At 46.8% G+C, this 15,101-nt stretch overlaps 2 protein-coding genes across 2 annotated transcripts; one reads left to right on the top strand and one right to left on the bottom strand.

The window, feature by feature from the left end:
- Mrpl9 (mitochondrial ribosomal protein L9) lies at window positions 1–4,818 on the bottom strand. Its single transcript, XM_057793691.1, has 7 exons — window positions 4,660–4,818; window positions 4,355–4,511; window positions 3,674–3,798; window positions 3,458–3,508; window positions 1,375–1,476; window positions 609–692; window positions 1–487 (listed from the first exon to the last, which is right to left on the bottom strand). Exons 1-7 carry the CDS (start codon window positions 4,801–4,803, stop codon window positions 353–355), a joined length of 798 nt encoding a protein of 265 aa, XP_057649674.1. The 5' UTR covers window positions 4,804–4,818; the 3' UTR covers window positions 1–352.
- On the top strand, window positions 4,802–14,654 carry Oaz3 (ornithine decarboxylase antizyme 3). Its single transcript, XM_057793865.1, is given in 7 exon segments — window positions 4,802–4,865; window positions 11,958–12,129; window positions 12,406–12,466; window positions 12,468–12,545; window positions 13,183–13,358; window positions 13,730–13,815; window positions 14,524–14,654. Coding segments are annotated over 7 exon segments (768 nt in total).
- Window positions 14,655–15,101: the final 447 nt, after the last annotated feature.

Genomic DNA, 15,101 nt, shown 5'->3' with positions numbered 1-15,101 from the left:
TCCAGTTAAACGACTCTTTATTTCTGCATGAGACACAGTGTGGATGAGAACACAGCCATTTTAGGCACAATGGCTCAGCCCTTCACTGGTTCCCACAGACTCTCCAACGGAAGGAAGGGCTAAGAAGACTACTGCAGTTCACTGATACTCACTTATGACATCTACTGCCTGCAGAGATGGCCATGGTGACTGCCGACGGCAGAGGTGACAAACTCAGCGAGCCTTACATGTCCAGTCTGCTGAGTCCATGTTCTCTAGGATCCATGCTTGCTCGGGGCTGGGACAGCTTCATGTGCTGGCCTGCTTCACTCCAATGCTCCTCTGACTGCTTCGTCTTGGAGGCAGAGGACATTCAGGCTGCCTGGGAGCTGGTGGTGGCCACGCTCTTGGCAGCCTGCTGGGCTAACCACCGCTTGTATCTTTTGGTTTTGGGCTTCTGAAAGAGCACTACGGACATGGGAACCCTTACAGTGTCGAGTCCATTTACCTGACCACACATTAAAAAGAAGAATAGCCAGAGATCAGTCAGGCAGAATTGACACCACCCAATCAGCTTCTCATGTTGACTCTTCTCCCGATCCAAAGAAGAAAATCCCTGAAACACTCACAGTCACGTCACACCAGTACTCGCCCCACCGCGTGATAGGCTCCTCGGGTAACTTCAGAGCATGCGGGGCAACCACAACACCAAGCTGGAAAATAGAACCAACCACTAGATAAACCAGTAGTTCTCAACCTTCTTAATGCTGCGGCCCTCTAATAAAGTCCCTCACACTGTGGTGACCCCAACCATAACATTATTCTGTTGCTACTCATAGCTGTAATTTTGCTACTGTTATGAATCATAATGTAAATATTTGATATGTAGGGTATCCTCTGGAGGTCACAACTCTCAGGCTGAGAACCACTGAGATAAACCTTTCAACTTCAGCCTCCAGGTAACCTGCACAGTTCCCCACATCTGGGGAAATGATTCTGGCTGACCTTGGGAGGGAACAAAAGCCCATAGATGAAGACGACAGCAGACAGCCTCAGTCTTTCTCAGCAAAGGTGGCAAGTTTATAAACATTACAAACAGAACAGGTCTTGAGACCAACACTGCTTTCTACACAGAAGTAACAATTCTCTAGTAAGTCACATATCCCCAGGCTCCTCCTAGCTAGAGATAAAATAAATTGCTTTTTCCTATTAGTTTTTAAATCTGTAACTACTTTACCTCCTAGCTACATTCCTCTTTTCTCCCTGCAAATCAACCAAGAGTAATTAATTCCCAACTCTAGCTGGGAAAACCATTTTATAGTGAAGGGTTCAATCCTGGGTCTATCTAGGGGTGGCTCTGACCTAAGGCTCTGATTGAAGTTTGGGAGCACTCACATTCTTGAAGAAATGGCGGGCAACTATCTCAGGGTTCAGTTCCCATTTGACGTTGTTCTTCATTCCCACCTCTAGATGACAGCTTCTCAGGAATTTCACTGTCTAAAAAGAATCATATGTGTCAGTAGAAGTCGGAGTCAGAGTCACAGCATCTGCTCATCATTTCTGCCCTGCAGTAAGACAGGTGAAAACAAAACACTCATGGGAAAAAAAAACACCAAACCCGGAACATCCTTTTTTCTCAACTCTGATATGGAAAAAAGATATTTTCCAAGACTTCATAGGGAATTTCATCCATACCTTGCCGTTTCTAGGCAAAGAGAAATAGTCTGCATTAAACTCGGGCTTAGGGTAAAGGTGCCTCCTGCCAAAGACAATGACCTGAGTCTGACCCCTGGACTGCACATGTGCCCTGACCCCACACACATAAATACAATAACCTTAGGGTCATCTAGGAAGGCTCCTGGTATATTTCGGGATGCAGTGACTTTTAACTTAACATTTATGGAATTTCAAGTCTTTCACACTCCATCACTGCTTTTCCTACTTATAAAATGATGTATAAACTACTTCAAGAGTCAAGCTATTTTTGTACATCTTATTCCAACCCTCTTTCCAGCTGCTTTCTAATACTACACTATACATATACTTTAGGCAGACTGTGCTATCTTCATTTTAAAATACGCCCTAGAAGCCGGGCGATGGTGGCGCACGCCTTTAATCCCAGCACTCGGGAGGCAGAGGCAGGCGGATCTCTGTGAGTTCGAGACCAGCCTGGTCTACAGAGCTAGTTCCAGGACAGGCTCCAAAGCCACAGAGAAACCCTGTCTCGAAAAACCAAAAAAAAAAAAAAAAAAAAAAAAAAAAAAAAATACGCCCTAGAGCTGTTGATAGATGTGTGCCGAGTTTGACCCCAGCATCCATTTGTGGTCCACGTCTGTGCAGGTGGAGTTTCTCTGTGTCCCAGCAGCTACCCAATAACCACTCAGAGACATTACTAATGATAAATGTAAGCCCCAGTGAGCTTTTTTTTTTTTCTTAATAAATTTATTTACTATGTATACAATGGTCTGTCTGTATGTATGCCTGCAGGCCAGAAGAGGGCACCGGCCCTCATTACAGATGGTTGTGAGCCACCATGTGGTTGCTGGGAATTGAACTCAGGACCTTTGGAAGAACAGGCGAGGCTCTTAACCGCTGAGCCATTTTTCCAGCCCCCCCCCCCCTCCAGTGAGCTCTTACAATTTAAACGAACCATCTCTACTAATCTGTGTGCTCCCCAGGCTTGTTTACCTCATCTCTGAGCTTCCCATGTTGCTGCTTCTTTATCTGGCTCGTAAACTCCGCCCTTATTCCCAGCATTCTCTCTGCCCTGAAAATCCTGCCTATTAGCCAATCAGCTTTTTATTAACCCAATCACAAGCACACATCTGTAGCCTACCAACTGAAGAGGAAGGAGGATTAGGTCAGGCTGCCCTTGGTCATACACAGAATTCAAGGCCAGTTTGCCTCGCACCCCAACAAACGTACCTTAAAAATTCACATATTTCCTAGTCTGTCCAAAACCTACTAATTTGAAAAGGCCTAATTTAATATTATGTATGGGGAAAAAAAAAGTATTCCTCCCCCCAGTAACTCCAGTCCCCCTAGGGTCCACTTGCCCTCTGCTTTAATGCCTGTAGTTTACGGTTTACCTTCTCATGCGTCTATATTCTCTTGTATGTGCTCCCAAAAGGCTGAGTCCTCACCTTATACTTTCCCAGACTGGTGATTCCCTCAAAAGCTACTGCACTTTGGGCAAAAAAAAAATCCCAGGACAAAGATGTCTTCAAATGTCATACTTCTAATGCAAGACATTAACAAATCAAAAATTTGGCACATCTTCCTAAAAAAAAAAAAAAGCATGCCTTTAATCCCAGCACTCAGGATGGGGAGGCAGGCAGATATGAGTTTGGGGCCAGCCTGTCCTGTAGTGAGTTCCAGGACAGCCGGGACACTTTTGCTCTCATCCTGTGTGGAACAGTGAGGAGGCTCTCAGGAGGTTGGCGACGGCTGTAAGCGACAGTAACAACTCCCTACTCACTGCCTCTCCTGCCTTCGTCTGGATCTTCTCCAGTTTGCCTTCTTGTCGCAGCTACAAAAGATAAAACCAAGTAGAAGAAATAAGCCCACATTGAGCAGTAACAGTCCGACGACGCTGGGCTTACTCCACTTCCCCACTTCATCTTCAATTCAGTAACAGAAGACATCCCCCAGCAGGAACCTTCAAGTTTTATTCCTCCAAATCCTTTGAGCTCACCAATTTCTCCTCTTCAAACAACTTCTTGTTTTCAGGTGATGCATACACTGCCAGTCCCTGAGAAAGGAGTTTATTGCGACCCACAGACTTCTTCACCAAGACCAGATCACCTCGCACTCCAATTTCTGCCAATGAGAACAGGAACAGATGAAAAGTCTGCAGGAGTTCCTAGCGACACAGAGGACCTGAGTTTGGACATGGTCTGTAACCTTAGCACCATGGGGAGGAAATGGCCCTAGCCTCTGGCCTACGCACATGCTCACACCATACATTTATTAGGAACTACATTGTCACAAGTCTAGTTTAAAAACTGGTGAGACCAGCCTGGTCTACAAGAGCTAGTTCCAGGACAGGCTCCAAAACCAGAGAAACCCGGTCTCGAAAAACCAAAAAAAACCCCCAAAAACAAAAAAACTGGTGTAGACTGAGTTGTTCAGTCAAAGGATTTCATTATTTGTGATGCAAACTGTTGGCTTCTCTCTTCACAGCTAACTGTTGCACACGCGTTTTAATTTCCGTGCTGGAGGTCATTATTTAAGTCACAGTACTTTCGTGACCTCCCCCCCACCCCGCCCCACCGGAGCCACTAAGTAGTAAACACAAGGCAAACAAACGAGAGGCGGGAAGAGCTAACGTTATACTGCAGCAACCCCGTGGGTCAGCATCCGGGTCCAGGCTTACCGTCCACGGACTGCGTGAGGATGAGCTCCAGGGGGTCTTTGGGTCGGTGTTTGGTGTCCTCCAGCAGCTTATACACGCGGTGCCGCCGGTGCAGGAGCGGCTTCCGGCCCTCCCCGGCCAGCGGCACCTTCCACCAGCGCTCTACGATGACCGTGTTCTGGCGGCCGGGGGCTAGGGTGAGCGAGCGTCCAGGAAGACCCGCCACTCCGCCACCGTCACCCGCATCCCAAGGAGAGCCCGCCAGCCACCCCACGGAGCGGCCCCTGCCGCTCTCAACCCGTCCCCAAGCCCCAGCCGGCCCTCACCCGGTAATGAGACAGACTGAAGTCACGCCCCGGGGTGCCCCCTTCCATTCGCGCCCGGAGTAGCTCCCCGACGCCTCTCTGCCGCAGCCAAGCAGCGCCAGCCCACAGCAGAGCCCGACCCCGGCTAGCCACGGAGGCGGCCATGACTCCGGCGGCGCGGAGACGGAGGAAGGGCCCCGCGCAGGCGCAGTCGGGGCCTCTGGGCTGCCCGCGGCGCGCCTGAGCTGCAGGACTGCTGAGACCCGGGAAGCCGGAATGGGACAGCGACAGGAGAGTCGGGAAACCTGCTGTTTATTTTCGTCACCTCTCTCCACAGATAATGCAACGAGCATTAAGCGGACTAACAAAAGGAAGCATCTTTTTTTTTTTTTTTTTTTTTTTTTTTGGTTTTTCGAGACAGGGTTTCTCTGTGGTTTTGGAGCCTGTCCTGGAACTAGCTCTTATAGACCAGGCTGGTCTCGAACTCACAGACATCCGCCTGCCTCTGCCTCCCAAGTGCTGGGATTAAAGGCGTGCGCCACCACCGCCCGGCTTGAAAGCATCTTTTCTTGAGCTTCACTTAAAAAAGAGGCATAGATGTCTCGAAAAAAAAAAAAAAAAAAAAAAAAAGAGGCATAGGTAGCGCGGTGGTGCCTGCCTGTAATCTTCTTACAGGATAGTTTCCAGGCTAACCTGATTTACACCGAACTCTGGGCCAGCGAGATCAACAAAAATAATTTAATAATAATTAATGATAACAATAAAAATGGATTTAGTTCTACTTGCTGAGATCATTTGTAATTTTGACGTTATCATTTCTGAACACTAAAAGAATATGGATGCCGCTATCAATTTTCCTTTGAGTATCTAAAAGGTGGGATCCTCTAAAAGCTCTGCTGACACTCCCTGATATTGTTACATTATAGTATTTCAGCTAATATTGCAGGAGACATAAACTACAGAGAAAAAGAAACTACTGTAAGGCCCCCACAATTCCTTTCGTTGGAATCTTTGTTCTGGATAGATTATACAAACGGGACGAAAGAGGGTCTATAGACTGTGGAAAGAGACACTATGCTTCATTGCATGTGCCCTTAAGCAGACTGACCTACATGCATCTCCTTGGTTTCCAGGGCAACAATCTCCCCCTCCACACACACTAAGTGTATGGAATAGGACTCTTCTAAGTATCCGCTCTCTTGACGTTCCTGGTTCATCTTATGGCTGTTATGGCTGTTATTTATATATCAGTGATGTTTAAATTTCTATCCTAGACTGCCTACAAATTTCACATAGGAATGGATATCTAGCATCTTCTTGCTCTTTTAGATGTCAAGCAGACTTTTTTTTTTTTTTTTGAGACAGGGTTTCTCTGTAGCTTTGGAGCCTGTTCTAGAACTAGCTCTTGTAGACCAGCCTGGTCTCGAACTCACAGAGATCTGCCTGCCTCTGCCTCCCAAGTGCTGGGATTAAAGGCCTGCGCCACCACTACCTGGCCTAGTCAGTCAAACAGACATTTTAAAGTTAAGCAGTTTATACCCTTTTCTTCCCAAGCTGCCCTACAGGCAGACTTTCCATTTGAGTTGATAATGCCATTTTGTTGTTTGCTTTGTTTTTCAACACATATTTTTTATTACTGTAATGATTGTGCTGTCTCTTTAAGAGACAAGCCACGCCCACTCCCTCCCCCATCCACTGAGGCAGGCTGATCTTCAGCTTCCTGCCAGAGCTTGCTCTCTTTTCCATCTTCCTCTTGGAGAGGCAGCTTTGCTTCTGCCTGTCTTTCCACTTCTCCCCTTCCCCCTTTTCTGTCTCTCCTCTCCTCTCCCCTCCCCTCTCCTCCCCTCCCCCCTCCCCTCCCCCCTCTTGCGGCGCACAACTCTGCCAGCAGAGAAGACGACCACAACAGGATTCTTCTTGGAACGTACTTTATTGGAGCGCAGAAGACTGAAGATAAGATGGAGGCGAAAAGACCCCAGCCCAACCGCGCGGGGAATATATACAGTGCCTGGTCCGCCTATGATGTGTCATTGCTTGATTGGCTCGGCCCACACTGATGCAATTGCGTGAGCAAGACGTGTGAGCAATTGATAGGTGGATTCAAACCACTCTTGGGCCGGTAGCGAGCTTGCGCAGAAGTTGTTTACTACTAGGGACACTAGCAAATGGCGGCAACGGGCTTAGTGCCAGACCCTGAGAACATGACAGCTGACAGCGCCGTGGTGCGCAGAGTGCCGTGGCGCGCTACACCCTCTTTCCTTTTTTCCCCTTCTCCCTTCCCGAATAAATATTCAACCTCACTCTGCATGTCGTGTCTATCCATGTCTCAGTCTCCTGCCTGCCCGCTATGTGTCTCCCTGCCTGGGACCAGCTACCGCTTGGGGACGGGCAGCCGTCTCTGCCTGGGACTGGCTGCTCCCAGGGCCTACTGCCTGCTGCCACATGGCCTGCTACCACCGCATGGGGACCTACAGCATTTCTGCTGCCTACTACCGCGGGGGATCCTGCAGCATTTTTAATTTTTCCATAACATTTGGTGCTAACAGTTACATTCACCTTATTGTTTTGAGATGGTGTCATTTCTTCCTTCTTTTTCTCCCTCTAACCCCCTCCCGTGTACCTTTCCTTGCTCTTGCTTTCTCAAATTCAAGGCTTCTTTCCCCTTATTTGTTGTTATTTATATATGTATGTGTTTATATATGTAAGTGCAGCCTGCTCAGTCTGTATAATGTTACTTGTATGTGTATGTTTTCAGAGCTGGCCATTTGGTTCTGGCTAACAGTTGGTGTGCCCTTCCCCGGGGAAGACTTTCTCCTGCTCTCAGCCTTTCTTGTTCTTCTCCTCGGGCTGAGGCCTTGTGAACCTTCTTCTTTCTCATGAGCATGGAAACCTCCTTCAGGTCTTGTTTAGGCAGTCCTGTCAGTGAGACTTTGCAGATAGAGCTTCCCTGACATTTCTAGGAGACACTATCTCTTAGCAAACTTCTTGTTCCTTTGACTCCTATGATTTTTCTGCCTCTTCTACAACAAAGGTTCTCAGCCTCCTAATGCTGCGCTCCCTTAATATAGTTCCTCATATTGTGTGACCCCCAATTGTAAAATTATTTCTTTACTACTGTAATTTTGCTACTGTTATGAATTGTTATGGAAATATGATATGTGACCCTGTGAAAGGGTCATTTGACTCCAAAGGAGTTGTGACCCCTGCTCCTCCCAGGTTGAGAACTTCTACAACAATTTCTTTTTTTGTTTTGTTTTTTCGAGACAGGGTTTCTCTGTGGTTTTGGAGCCTGTCCTGGAACTAGCTCTTGTAGACCAGGCTGGTCTCAAACTCACAGAGATCTGCCTGCCTCTGCCTCTCGAGTGCTGGGATTAAAGGCGTGCGCCACCACCGCCCGGCGACAACAATTCTTAAACTTTAGGTGAAGTTATGTTATAGATGGATCAGTTGGAACTGGGCTTTTGATGGCCGTGGTTTTCTGGAATGATGTCTACCTGTTACAGAGATGTTCCTTGATGAGAACCAAGAATTACACTTCTCTGTGGACGTGAAGATAAAGTAGAATTAGAACGTAGCTAGAGATTGTGCTGATTTAGTAAGGAGGAGGATACAGGTTCTCCAAGATCCACGACTTCACTGGCCCTGGGAAGGCTGGGTTTCAGTACCAGGTGTGATTTCCCTCTTGTTGAGAAGACCTTAAGTACGATTAGAGAGTTGTTGGTTATCTTCAACATATGTATGACACGTTGGCCACTGTTACGATTCGTAGGCATCACAGTGGGTAGAATTATCAGTTGCCTCCCTCCTTTGGAAGCTTGCATGGCACCTTCCCATACCATGAAACCTAGGAGGAGGCTTTCATTTCAGATCTGGTCCTCTGAGTCCTGAGAACAGGGTTTTTCTTTTTTGATCTCACAGGCCATCAGGAAACCCCATGTATTCTACCTTTTCTTTTATTACCCGGAGAGCCTCTTGGGAAAGGTGCTGACACATAGGCTGGCTTCCTGCTTGAGTGAGAGCTGAAGGAGAGGCTGTCATGGCTGGAACCGTGCAAGCAATGGCCTCACTGACATGTCAGCGTGTTTCTTTTCCTTTGTGTTCTCTGCTTACCTCTGCAGAGAAGCACATCGTTTATCTATGAAAAGCTAAAGGCAGATAGGAAGTTATGTTTTCAGTTATTGAAATCCAGGAATAGCAGAACCATCTCCTTCCCCAACCCATGAGAGCAATTATCAAAGCCCCCACCACCACCTTGGTCAGTTCCTGTAATAATGTTCCACTCTGAAACCCAGACAGAAATGAGACCAAAGAAAAGGTGAGTGGAAAAAGAGAGAGGAAAAAAAGGCAAAAGGAAAGAAGAAAGAAAAGGTTTTAAAATCTGAGTGGCAGAGCTGGAAAGGCGAGTTAGTAGGAAAGCACTGTGCCACCCTGACAACCCAGGTTAGAGTCCCACAACACCCCAAACCCAGGAGAGCCAGATGGAAGTTGGCTGTTCGTAATCCCAGCTGCAGCACTCCTATGCTGAGATGAGAGGGAGAGACAGAACTGACCAGAAGCTCAAGTTCATAGTGTGGAGGCAGAAATAACACGAGAGAGATTGTTTCAAAAGCAAGGTGAAAGAAGAGACTCCTGGAAAAGCTGTCCTGTGACTTCCACACACCCAGACATACAAATAATTGAAAACAATCGAAGCGGTGGGCCAGGTGTGGTGGCACACGGCTTTAATCCCACACTCGAAAGGCAGAGCAGGAGGAGCTCTGTGAGTCCCAGGGCAGCCAAGCCAGAGCTATATAGTATATGGTGAAACCATGTGAAATAAATAAATAAAATAAAATTCAAGTGGTAACACATTTTGATTTCATTTCAGGGAACAAAAAGTATTGGAATGAGGTAGGAGAGTCTATGTCTTTATATCTGCATTCTGCTTCAAAATCATACTGATTTGGTTTGGTTGACTGTGAGTCTGTTTCAAGCCTGGCTAGGACGGTGCCCGTCACACCCATTTCTTTCTCTCCTTTGCTGTCCCAGTGAAACAGCTGAGGCCTTCCTGCCACAGCTACCTGTTCCTCACCAGTCCTACAAGGGGGGAGGCCGAAGAGTGATGGTTCTCTGACAGCGACCATGCACAGCCACAGGCAGATCAGAAAGGGATTGGAGCGTGTGTGAGGGAGATTTGCATCAGTGAGACAGATGAGGATTCATTCTCTTCCCTTCTGGTTGGGGTTACCGAGTATGTTATTAGGGAGGGGTTGCTCTAGAGTCCCAGTGTTTCCAGGTTTTTTGGCATTTTGTTCAAAGAATAAAAAAAGCACAAAGACCTTATTCAGAGGTAAAGTAAAAGCCCAGATTAGCAATACTACAAGGAGCTAGGTCCTGAGCAAGAAGGCAGCTCAAGAGTGCCTGTGACTGTTTAGGGCTTTCTTTTATGGGTTCAAGAGGAAGAGCAGTTGGTTATTAAAGGGAAAGGGACTTTTTTAAAGCGTGTGTGTGCATGTAAGAGAGGAGAGAGGGAGAGAGAGGGGGAAAAGGAGGGGAGAGTGGGAAGGTGAGAGAGGAGAGAGGAGAGGGAGAGAGGGGGAGGAGGAGAGAAAAAGGGAGGGAGAGCGAGCGAGCGAGCGAGCTTGCTTGTGCACATACTGAATTGATTTGGTTGACTGTGAGTCTGTTCTTTTTTTTTTAAATATTTATTTATTATGTATACAATATTCTGTCTGTGTGTATGGCTGAAGGCCAGAAGTGGACATCAAACCCCATTACAGATGGTTGTGAGCCACCATGTGGTTGCTGGGAATTGAACTCAGGACCTTTGGAAGAGCAGGCAATGTTCTTAACTTCTGAGCCATCTCTCCAGCCCCGTGAGTCTGTTTCTGTGTGAAGAGGCCGAAGGAGGAGTTCAGGCATCCTGCTCTGCTGTATTCCCTGGAAGCAGGATCTCCTAGGGAACCAGAAGCTGATTGGTGCTGGCAAACCCCGCTGTCTTCTAGCTCCACTCCACAGCACTGCTGTTCTAGTCATGTGACCACCTCCAGTTTTTCAAACTCAGGCCCTTAAACTTGTGCAGCAAGTGTCCCTACACACCGAGTCATCTGTCTGCCTCTGCCTCCTGAGTTCTGGGACTGAAGATGTGCCCCACCATGTTTGATTGCTTAACAATGTTAACTCCACCCATCTTTGATTAATCATCTTTTTAGTGAGGCCTACTTGAACCACCTGTTCTGAAACCCTGCTGCATAGCCCATACTCCCAATCTTTTTTTTTTTTTTGGAATAGGGTCTCAGAGCATAGCTGTGATTGGGAACTCAGAAGATCCTGCCCACTTCTGCTTCCCAAGTGCTGAGGCTAAAGGTGTGCCAGCATACCTGGCTTGATCCTTTTGACGTTTTGAATTAGCACCGAATCTGTGTTTTGGCACAGTAACTTAGTGCTGAGTTATGTTGGTGTGAGCTTTCTACCATTTTAATATCTACTCTGTAACTTCACCAGTTTCCATCGGCTGTGTCTCTGTGTGTGTGTGTTTGAAACAGGATGTTGCTAAGTGGCTCTGTCCAGTCAGAACGTTGCTATTGCAAACCAGGCTGGTCCCAGATGTTGAGCAATCCTACCATCTCTGCCTCTTGATTGCCAGGATTAAGGATAAGCATTTGCTGGGTGGTGGCACACGCCTTTAATCCCAGAACTTGGGAGGCAGAGGCAGGTGGATCTCTGTGAGTTTGAGGTCAGCCTGGTCTACAAAGTCAGTTCCAGGACAGCCAGGGCTGTTACACAGGGAAACTCTTCTCAAAAAACCACCACCAACAACAACAACAACAAAAGGATATGTAGCATTACAGTTCCCTAGAGGTGTTTAATTTGGGATTCCTGACCTATAAAGACAACAGAGAAAGTTCTGCAATTTGTAGTATTTCTGTGCTACGGAGAGCGATAATAAGAAAAAGACTTTCAAAACAGCTGCTAATGAGGCGAGTGTGGGAGCAGGGTCTTGGAAGCTTACTGTGGCATCACACACCAACTCTGTAGTTGCTGAATTTAGAAATGGTCCACAGGGAGGGTCAGGGTGGTGGGAACCAGGGCTCAGGCAGGGTTATGTGTCAATTAGGACATAAGTTTGAAAGCCTCTTTAACTACCTATACAGCTGTCAAGTGTCCAGCAGCTGAACACGAGCCCTGGCTGATGGGACAGGGAGGGCTGAAACTGAAGTGACATAAGCACCGGCCTCTTGTCTATGTCATAGTGCCTGCCAGGTCACAATGACAGGGCTGTCTGAAGTCCTCCCACTCTCCCTCTGACCCTCACTTTGCCGCAGGGAGGCACTGAACAGTGAAACTGCCTTGTAACAGGTCCCGCCCCTCTCTCTACTCCCTTTCTTATATCAAGAGGGGAAAAGCACGGAACAACCTCTATCCCATCTGGTCACCGTACGCCTATTACCTCTACTGCTACAAGTACCGAATCACCCTCCGGGAGAAGATGCTGCCTTGTTGTTACAGAAGGTACTTGTTTCCATCTGTCGCTGTGGTTTACATACAGTGTAAGGAAAAGAAAACAATTTGAGAGATTCTTATAAAAGGCAGGGTAGAAGCCTCATATGGATTTGTACAATTGTTCTATTTGGTTGGCCTGGAAAAATAAGATGTTCCATAGGTGATCCAGGAGACAGTGTGGAAGGCTGGTCCTGTATAGCTGAAGTCAGGAAGTTACCTTCTCAGTTTATGTCTTCACCCCTAGCTCTGAGGTAAACTAATTTGGGTCTCTCTTTCCCAAACAAGCATCACTTACAAAGAACAGGAGGACCTGACGCTTCGGCCCCATTGCTGCCTCCAGTGTTCCTGAGTCCTTAGGAGGCCTCCAGGTGGGCAGAAGCGCTGAGCAGGAAAAAGACCACAGCCAGCTTAAAGAACTGTATTCAGTAAGTACTGTGCGCCAGTGATGTGACAGCCAGCTCTTTGATCGCTGTAATGGCTTTGTTGAAGAGGGAACACTGATAGCCATAAAAACTAGATGTAGGTAGACCCCTGAGCACATTGTAAAATCTACTTCTTTCTAGATGGATTCCTATAGCTGGGAGCCAAGAGCAGGATGGGAAAAGAAGCAGGAACAAATGTATAGCAGATTATAGTGAGTCTTGGGACATGAAGTAGTTTAGAGAGAGGCCTGGCAGTGAAAGTTAAAATCCCAGCTTCTTGAAAGGGCTGCAGAGGACACAGAGTGAGTACAAGGCTAGCCTCAGTGACTCAGCAAGATCTTATTCCCCAACCTTACAAAAAAAGTAAGTAAATAAAAGTGGGGCTGGAGATACAGCATGAGCAAGACAACACCCTGAGCTTCCCCGCACTAGAAAGGTCCCCTAGGCACTCGACATCAAGTAGAACTCAGCACTGAATGGTTGTCCCTAGGACTAAGGGATATTTTCATATCTCTTAAGATTCTGACTTTCTCAGCCCCTCTCATCTGCCTGTGATTCTACAAAAGCACCCCAGTTTACCCCAGATGTGACTTGAAGACTCAATGAGCAGATTGCTACTTCAGTCTCATTTCTTTTCCAGGCTGGGAACCTGACAGTGCTATCAACTGACCCCCTGCTTCACCAAGATCCAGTTCCGTTAGACTTCCACTTTCGCCTCACCCCCCATTCCTCTGCTCACTGGCACGGCCTTCTGTGTGACCACCGACTCTTCCTGGATATCCCACATCAGGCTTTGGATCAAGGCAACCGAGAAAGGTGAGGAAGAGATGGGGTACTCTGTTCCACCGTTCATCATGTCACAGTGACTTAGGAGCTGGATCAGACACACAGCACACAGATAAGATCTTGGGGTTTAAGGAATAATTTTAGGTTGAGGGATGGTTGCTGGACTCAGACTCAGGAACATTAAAGTAGGATTCAAATAGTTGGATAATTTTGCTACTCAGCAGTCCTTTCCTTCATGACCCCCTTTCTGTATTGGAACCCCTTGGCTTCAGAGAAAAGCCAAACTCCTTCAGCAACTTTTACTTTTCTAGTTTCAGTAGGTAGAGAAATCCTCACTGGTATTTTCCTGCTGACTTCCTAGATAAAGTTAGCCAAGTATTAACTTTCTTTCTGGCCTCTAGCTTGACAGCAACATTGGAGTATGTGGAGGAGAAAACCAACGTGGACTCTGTGTTTGTGAACTTCCACAATGATCGGAAGGACAGAGGTGTGTTTAGGCGTCTTTGGATGAGTCTGGCATTTCAGCACCCCCTGTCCCCACTTCTATTGCAAAGGAAATTAAGGCACACAACATTTTATTCTGTCCCATCACAACTGGACTAACAAGAAGTCCCTGCAGGTGGTATCAGGCACAAGCCTGGGAGCACTGGAGAAATTACACAGAATCCATTTAAGGAATGCGGTAGACTGACAAAGGAGGTCAAGAAAATGTATCGAGCCTTCACAGTAGGACAGGAACATATTTAACCAGATGTAATATATCATTGCTCATCTTTCAGAGAATTTATACTCCGTTGGGTATAAAACAAGATGGAACAAGCCTGTGATCCTAGTATTTGGAAATCTAGGACAGAATTCCACATTCAAGGTCAGATTGGTTAAATGGTGAGATATCAAAACAAAGCCAAAAACAAACAAACAAAAAAAAAAGCTGTTTGCCGCCGATTAGTCACCATTTTAGAGCTTAGAATGCCATCATTGCACTAAGTGCTTGATAATCACATTTTAAATCTTTGAAGGTTCTCATTCCCAGTTTACAAACGGGTAAACTGGAGATCTGAAAGGTTAACTCAAATGTTAAAGGCAGGGTAGACCTGCATCTGTATCATGCCCAAGCACACCCAAGCCTGCACTACACTGCTTTCCAGAGTCACTCAATGGATGTTCTAATATCTTGTTCTCTTCTCTTCTACAGGTGCACTCCTGCGAGCCTTTAGCTACATGGGCTTTGAGGTGGTCAGACCAGATCATCCTGCCCTCCCTCCCTGGGATAATGTCATCTTTATGGTGTATCCCCTTGAAAGGGACCTTGGCCAGCCTGGCTAGTGAGCCTCCCTAAACACGTTTATACCATCTCTGTGAGGGGCCGGAAACCTCAACACACGGGACTCTGGGGCCCAGGATGTGATTTGAGACACTTCCATCCTAGGAAATAAAGGGTAGTGCAATCAAAGTGTTCACTGTTTCTTGAGAGGGGAGATGCTGTAATGGAATATGAACCTGATAGAAGTATTCATTGTAGGACATATTTAATGACTAAAAAGATCACAGTGACCTGAGTCAGACAGGGGAAGGCTCCTTTTGCTTTCTCCTTATCCCTCAACCATTTTTCTGTTCCCATTTACCGAGCACCTGCCAAGATCAATGACCAGTCAACTAGAATGTTCAGAAAAACTAAGCCTTGCTAGGATGCTTCATATATTTCAATTCAAACTAGAGACATGTGCTAATTCCCTCTTTGGATGTAGAGAAAACCAGAGAAAAGTATGTACA

The sequence above is a fragment of the Chionomys nivalis genome, chromosome 18 (assembly GCF_950005125.1).
Source record: "Chionomys nivalis chromosome 18, mChiNiv1.1, whole genome shotgun sequence".
In the NCBI taxonomy this organism is placed as follows: domain Eukaryota; kingdom Metazoa; phylum Chordata; class Mammalia; order Rodentia; family Cricetidae; genus Chionomys; species Chionomys nivalis.
This window is presented reverse-complemented; position numbering and strand designations above follow the sequence as displayed.